This window comes from Aegilops tauschii, chromosome 4 (assembly GCF_002575655.3).
Source record: "Aegilops tauschii subsp. strangulata cultivar AL8/78 chromosome 4, Aet v6.0, whole genome shotgun sequence".
In the NCBI taxonomy this organism is placed as follows: Eukaryota; Viridiplantae; Streptophyta; class Magnoliopsida; order Poales; family Poaceae; genus Aegilops; species Aegilops tauschii.
The window spans coordinates 13,690,728-13,698,799 of NC_053038.3; the positions used below are offsets into that span (position 1 = coordinate 13,690,728).

The window sequence follows — 8,072 nt, forward strand, 5'->3', positions numbered from 1 at the left end:
TCAACCGATACAACCAACGATAGGTGCTGGACGAAAGTAGCACAAATACGCCCAAAAGAACCCAAAAGGAAAATACAAAAGAAACAAATGCTGACAACGGCGGATCGACAATAACGAAGAAGCCTCGCGACCACTGCGTCCAGTGGAAATCTCCCACCGAGCTCCTAGACTCCGAAGCGCCGGTACCAATTAACACCTCCGAGAAGGGACGCGATGACGACGACGCTGCTACCAAGGGTTTCCCCCGGTATGCGGCCAGGGGAGAGGAAGGGTGGCCCCCGACGCCCTCCAGGAAGGTCTGGCGGCACTCTCAGGCGCCACCGCGTCGGCGTCGGAGTGGCCGGTAGGGATTTCTCCCGATCCCAACCTTCACCTTGGGCGCTCCGGAGCCCGCCACCAACCGACCCCCACCCTGCGCCAACATGGTCTTGAAGCTTCCACGCTGTCTTACCATGGCACCACGAAGTGAGGTCTGCACAACGAGGAAGAGGAATCGGGACTAGCGGCAGCAGCACCGTCGGCACGCGGGAGGGCTCAGCCTCCACTGTCAATGACGGTAGCCGATCGGACGCAATAGTAGGAGCATACCAGGCCCATGGTCCCATAGGCCCAGCTGAGCACTCACTTCCCGTAAAGCTCCCGCCAGGCACGCCGTCGGTGTCGCCGCCCCCGGTCCGAGCTCCTCCTCCTCCCCACCGTGCAGAAGGCGACGAAGCCGCGCCGGGGGCCGGCCTACTAGGACCCAGATGGATCCCGCAGGGCCCCGATCGCCGCCGTCCCCTGCCCCAGAAAGGGAAAATGCGCGCGCAGGGACAGGAAGTCCCGCCGCCGCCGACAACACCTGGGCCAGCGCCGGGGGTGGCGGGGGGGGGGGGGAGTGTTGAGTAAATAGGCAATTTTTCGATTAATATAATCCATGAGTAAATCACTACCTTGGCATTGACAGAAATAATCACATATATCGATATTCAATCATGCAAGCACATACTCCCTCGATTCCTAAATATAAGTCTTTTTAGACATTTCAAATGGACAACAACATACAGATGATATAGACATATTTTAAAGTGTAGGTTTACTCATTTTGCTCCGTATGTAGTCATTTGTTGAAATTTCTAGAAAGACTTATATTTGGGAACGGAGGGAATACTACGCTAATTGCAGACAGATCTACGTATAACGCTAGCATGGCTAAAACAGAAAACAGTAGGAGCGGGATAAACGAGTTATACCCTCCAGTAGGCCATGCAGAGGCCGCAACGGCGGTGGTAGCAGCTGCGTCCTCGGCGGCCTTCTTGTCGGCCTCGAGCTTCTCAACGGCGAGACGGTCGGCGTCGGACTGAGGGTGGTGAAGGCGATGCGGACGAAGAGGAAGCAGACGAACGGATGCGAGCAGTTGCGTAGTTGCTTCCCAAAAACCTATTCGTCTCTCTCCCGTATAGGATCCGGGAGGCGGGGTTTTGGAGACCTGCTCTCCCGTCGACCGTGTACGCGGTGGACGGGATGGAGTCACCGGCGGCAACAACATCAAAGGAACGGCGACTGTCGTGCGCGTGGAGCAGATGTGATCTGTTCATGGCGGCTAGGGTTAGGAGACACCGCACACTTATGTAGGCGTTCGAGTCCGTGACAGTTCATGATCCGACGTCTCAGATCGTGGCCCAGCTGTCAGAAAACTCTTTGACTTGCAAAAATAAGCACGTAGGTGTGAGCTCGGCTCGGCTCATTCCCGCAACCCGCGGCGCGTCGTGACAAGGCTGGCGGCGGAGGAGTGTGTGAGGGCCTCTTCTCTTCTCAAGCTCCAATAGCATGTAGAAGGGAAACCCTTATAAGGAGGTCCAACTCCTCTCCAACTTCCGGGGTGGGACTAAACTTCCCATTACACCTAGTGCCAATAAACCCACATGGGCCCTTAAGAGATTTTTTCAGAAATTGCTATATGGGCCTAAAGCTCATCCCAAATTTCAGCAGGGAGTTGGGGGTGGACCACCGAGAGAGAGAAGGGGGCACGCGTCGCCCCGGCCACCTCCCGGGGAGGCGGCACAATGGCGGATCTGGGAGGGGGGAGAGGGGTGGGGCTGGGTTCGAGTGACCGGCGGCCAGCGGCCAGCGCGCGGGAGGGGGGGCTAGGCCGGCCTGCGGCAGCGGAGGGGGGCAGGGAAGGTACCCTAGCGAGAGCTAATTCCACTGGCTTTTAATACTACCTTACTCCACCGTGGAAGGTGATAAATCATGTAGGATTAGAAGAATGAAATTTCTTTCCATTAATGTTTGTCATGCCCGAACCATGAATCATGCATTAAGTTATAACGTTTAATCTCTTTGTAAATCAACATATGCTAATGGGCTGGCCCGACAATTTTGATATACTGCAATAGCAAGATCTAGACATGATCCAGTTGCCATGAAGCATGGTGCCATAAGTCCTCCATTGCTAGCTTCCCATACAGATGTCATTAATTTATGCCTGAAAGAGAAATAAATATATAATTAAGCACAAAAGAAGACATAATTGGGTGATACCAGCAATGCTAACATATAATCAACATTATATAACACCATAAAAAGCAGAACAACGTCATCATAGGGAAAATAGCTACGCACTGATATTCTCCAGCACTGATTTTGTCCATCATTTTACAAGCTTAATTAGAGTTAATTTGGTTGTGTAGAATACAAAAGCAGAAGACCCTAAATCCGAATCAAAAAACATTGCATGGCGTAGTAGTACATCCTATTGTAAATCCCAGTTCAATTGTTCTTCTTTCATATGACGGAAAATTGCCGTAGAACAATTGTTCTGCATTTTCAGGGTTAAAAAACTATTATATAGTATCAAGTAGAATAAGATTGATGACGTTTGTACCCCAGTTCGAAACTCTTGTTTCACCTCCCACTCTGGTCGTCTACAACCTGTAGATGGGTAATCTAGTCCTTTGTTCCTACAAGCACAGAGAAAAAAAGACAACCATGGTTAACCAAGTGTATTATAAATAACAATATGGTTGCTATTATCATGCACCAAAAAAAACCCACATATGTACGTACCAATGCGCGGGAGAGCAGCAAGTTAAGATATGACACATAGGGCTACGGGGGCCTTGTGCACGGCCATTTAGGCTGCTCCGATCTAATGCCCGTGACCAGGTGCGGTTACTGATATGGTACTGTGCAAAACGGTTCTTGATCGGACGGTAGTAGACAATAGTATTGGCCTCGACGGTAGGAAATGCCTTGGAAGATACACAGATATTCCTTTGTCCCATGAATATAGTGTTTTCTCCGATGTCTGTTACCGGGATAAATTTCCCCAAGACAAGATCGGCAAGTCTATAGACAGTAATATGGGATAGGAAATCGTCGTCATGGCAAACCACTAAGATCTCCGAGCCATGCTCTACCAGATAGCACGAGTAGAGGCGCTTCTCTCTGGGGCATGTGAAGATCAGCTTTGGTGTGGCTCGATGGTGGTACGCTGCGTCCAGCTCGAAAATCAATGGTGAACCCGTCACATCGATTTCTGGAATATCAACCACGTATAGCTTGCCGTGTAATGAAACCGGATCTGACCACGCTGGGCATTCCCAACTGAGCATTGTCCATTGCATGTCTAGGGAGGTAGCCACAGCCACACCATCAAACATATTAAAGGTAAGCAAGACAGTGACGACTCCTGCAACAAACGAAGCACACGTAGAGATGAATCTCATCCGCTGGAGCGACCAATTTGTTCCCCCGGGCATTTGTGTGGCGAGAGTGGTGAGCCGTGGAAGCTCAACAATGTCACGGGTGAAAGGGTGTAGAAGACGGATGGCTGCGTCCTTGTCCCTCTGGAGGAGGAGGAGGCCACAGACAGAATCAAGAATACAGTGGTTCCTGAACAATGGCAGACAGACGCGGACAAAGGCACCTGAGTCTAGGTTAAAGAAGCGGATGTAGCCACCCAGCTCCGGATGTCCAGGGTAAAGGCCACGGTCCTCTGGGAACATCATCCAGCGGCGTGGATGGAAGCACGGATCAACAACCCCGCGGCCGCGTGGAGAGAGCGTGGCCGATCGCCAGTGCGCGCAGACGGCACGGAAGCGGACGTAGTCCAGTAGATCTCCTCTGGCCAGCAAGGCCGACGCGACCAGGCAAACCAAATCTGCATGCAGCGACTCCCAGGCTGGCCAGGAATATGCGCCGGAGCACACGTCGCGCGATGTGGTGCACCGGGTTGCCGGAGGCAGCTGGGAAGGAGACATGCATCTTCGTTTTACTGCGGGGAAGGTGGTGGAATGCATCTTGTTGTTAACTATGGCTGAAGTGACCGAAGTCGGCGAAATCGACGACGGAAACGAAGCCGGCTCGTGAGTTTGAGAGGCAATGCAAAACGCCGCCGGTCCAACTTGATTTGCTTCGGCCGTAATACCGTATTCGCTTCTACACATATATATAATGAAGAGCATCGACTACTTAATTATCGATGCCTTGTGCAATAAGAAAAACTAATGATTATGTTGTTCAAAACGGATACGAATCTGATGCGTGCAAGATAAGGACTCGATCGAATCCAGTTATTCTGTTTTTTCTTGGAAACTGGTTGAGACGAGTTTTTCTTTTTTTGCAAAATACTCTTTATTACTAAAAAATTATGGAGTACAATCTCGTAGAGCAACAGAGCCGGACCCTAGCCAACCCATAGTTCGACCATTAGCCCTACCAAAGTTTGCCATGGAATGACTAACACTATTGCCACTACGACATATACGAGTAATAGAAGAGTCACGTTCCTCCATACTTTGCTTGATCTCTCTGATAATACTAGTATAAATGCCCGTGCGTTGCAACCACTAGTAGAAAACAGGGCTTTGGCTGGGGCCTGGCCAGCCCATTAATCCCGGTTCTGTCACGAACCGGGACCTATGGGGCATACGTCCCGGTTCGTGCGCCCACGGGGCCGGCCGAGCCTCGGGAGGCATTTGTCCCGGTTCGTGTGGACCCATTTGTCCCGGTTCTAGGCACGAACCGAGACCAATGGACCTCGTTCCTGGCCCACAGACATTGGTCCCGGTTCGTGCCTAGAACCGGGACGTAAGGGGGTCCTTTAGTCCCGGTTCCAGCTATGAACCGGGACCAATGATTTGCCTATATATACCCCTCGCCTGCGAGCAGAGCACTCCACAGTGCTCTGTTTTTTCTGGCCGGCGAGGGGAGAGCTTTGTGGTGCTCTAGCTCACCTCCTATGCACATGAGGTGTTCGATAAAATGCCCGAGCCACACTAGTTAAGCTTTCTCCTCTCGAAGCTCGACCTCTAAGCTCTATTTTCCCCGAGATTTGTCTAGATTTAGCGGTCCGTCACGTCCCGTCCCCGTCTTTACTGCCGTCGATCGCCCGCGCCGATCTCGTCGCCGGCACCGCCGTGGTGAGCCTCTTGTTCTTATCTTCTTGGGAAAGAAAAAAAATTCTTACTTTAAATAGATACTTGTCTAATTTTTTTACTTTTATTATTGCTTGTTATTATATGGTGCGATGGTTTTGGTATCTGCCCCCGTCGGCCCTCGTCCTGGCTATGATTCAGATGTGGTATATATATATATATATTATCTTTTATAACTATTTGGTTCATTTATTGTTTATGACAATTATGCCCATCATGTTGACATATATTTTATTTATCTAGGAGGTAGTTGAACCGGAAATTCCAACCGACCCTATTGTCGAGAGGTTAAATTTAGTTGAAGAAGAAAACAATTACTTGAAGGAAAAAATAAAAAAATTGAGGAGGAAAGATGATATTGGAGTTGCATGTTGCGGATGTCGTCGATAATCACAAGATCAAGATGGATGCAATGCAGTTGAAGATTAGAAAGATTAGAAAATATGCCATTCATACCGAGGCTTGGTATCATTATACCGTTGGATCAATTGTTACCTTGGTTGTGATTATGATCGCATTTGTTGTTGCATTGAAAGGTTTTACATAGTTTCAATGTATGGTTTAACTAGATGCTCTGGACAACTATATGTTGTTCAATTTGAACTATGTATGTACTTTGTTTTAATGTGATGATGAACTTCTATTAATTTGGTCACTTATCTATCCATGTGAATCTGTAATGGTTTTTGACACACGTAATTATATATAATGCACGCAGATGAACCGGCAATGGATGTACGATGACAGACACACCTCCGAGTACATTAAGGGCCTGCATAATTTTCTCGAAGTGGCTGAGGCAAACAAGCAGAATGGTTTTATGTGTTGTCCATGCCCTAAACCTCTCAACTTTTTAGCACATGCTATGTGGGTGAAATGATGATATCATGCCAACTTTCAACCTTTTCAGAGTTCATTAGAAATGCTTTTGAATTTCAGGGTCTTATAGCGCAAAAAAAATCAATAAATGCATGAAAAATAACAAATGAAGTCAGAAAGGGTTGAAAATTGATGATGTGGCTTTGAATGGTGCATTTTGAACACACAAAAAGTCTAGAGTTCAAATAAGTTCAAAAGAAAATGAAATCCCTTTGTAACAGATGAGTTTCCGTATGAAACCCTGATACTTCGAAAGAGATTGTCCGTTTTGTACACGAAGTGCATCTAGTTTTTGCCGTAACCCTCTCAACTTTTTTGCACATGCTATGTGGGTGAAATGATGATACCATGCCAACTTTCAACCTTTTCAGAGTTCATTTGAAATGCTTTTGAATTTCAGGGTCTTATAGCTCAAAAAAAATCAGTAAATGCATGAAAAATAACAAATGAAGTCAGAAAGGGTTGCAAATTGATGATGTGGCTTTGAATGGTGCCTTTTGAACACATAAAAAGTCTGGAATTCAAATAAGTTCAAAAAAATGAAATCCCTTTGTAACATATGAGTTTCCGTATGAAACCCTGATACTTAGAAAGAGATTGTCCGTTTTATACACGAAGTGCATCTAGTTTTTGCTGTAACCCTCTCAACTTTTTAGCACATGCTATGTGGGTGAAATGATGATACCATGCCAACTTTCAACCTTTTCAGAGATCATTTGAAATGCTTTTGAATTTCAGGGTCTTATAGCTCAAAAAAACAGTAAATGCATGAAAAATAACAAATAAAGTCAGAAAGGGTTGAAAATGGATGATGTGGCAAAAAGTATCAAAGTATTTTCCGTTCAGAACATTATAAATAAAAACAAAATAAAATAAATAAGTAGAAATAAAATAAAATAAATAAGTAGAAACAAAATAAAATAAATAAGTATAAACAAAATAAACTTTAATAAATAAGTAGAAACAAAACAAAATAAAATAAAATAGCAATAGTAAGTGTTTTGTTGTAAGTAGAAACAAAATAAAATAAATAAAACAACAAAGAACACAAAAAAGTGCCACCTACTGGGCCACCACGGCCTGAATACCACTAGAAACCCAACCATGGGCCAGGATTCAGGCCCGCAATAGGCCCAGTAGGCCCACATGCACAAAGTGACAGGTAGGCCGGAAAGCCTGTAGTTGAGAGGAGCTCGAGAGGGTGGGCGCAGCAGCGCTTATAAACCACTCTCGAGCTCTCTCAGCTAGCGAGGTGGGACTAAACTTTTGGCCGCGATTGGCAGCACAAGGCCTTTGGTCCCGGTTGGTGGCACCAACCGGGACTGAAGGGGTGCATTGGTACCGGTTCATGGCACCAACCGGGACCAATGCCCCCCTTTAGTCCCGGTTGGTGCCACCAACCGGGACCAAAGGCCTTCGCTTCCCGCCCTTTGGGCTGCTGAAAAGAGACCTTTGGTCCCGGTTGGTGGCACGAATCGGGACCAAAGGGGGGGGTATTCGTCCCAGTTTGTGCCATGAACCAGGACCAATGCGCTGTGTATATAAGCAGGACTTGTAAATTTTTCAGTTTCATCGACCATTTACCCCCTGATGACGCCCAACTCATCGACGCCGCCAGGCTGCCCGTGCTCGCCGTCGCCGCCCCGCGGTCGCCGTCGTCTTCGCCGCCCGCTCCTCGTCGCTGTCGCCCCGGGCCCTTGCCCTGCCCCGACGCGCCGCCCCGCGCCCTTGCCCTGCCCCGACGCGCCGCCCCCGGTCCGTGCGCCCCTGTCC

The 8,072-nt window shown here is 48.1% G+C and overlaps 1 protein-coding gene across 1 annotated transcript; it reads right to left on the bottom strand.

The window, feature by feature from the left end:
* Positions 1 to 2,928: 2,928 nt before the first annotated feature.
* On the bottom strand, positions 2,929 to 7,501 carry LOC141021602 (uncharacterized). Its single transcript, XM_073497447.1, has 2 exons — positions 3,095 to 7,501; positions 2,929 to 2,942 (listed from the first exon to the last, which is right to left on the bottom strand). The coding sequence occupies exons 1-2, from the start codon at positions 4,446 to 4,448 to the stop codon at positions 2,929 to 2,931; spliced, it is 1,368 nt and encodes a 455-aa protein (XP_073353548.1). The 5' UTR covers positions 4,449 to 7,501.
* Positions 7,502 to 8,072: the final 571 nt, after the last annotated feature.

Bases quoted from the DNA above. Each gene is read 5' to 3' on its own strand.
- LOC141021602 (XM_073497447.1), bottom strand. From the start codon at position 4,448: ATGCTCTTCATTATATATATGTGTAGAAGCGAATACGGTATTACGGCC.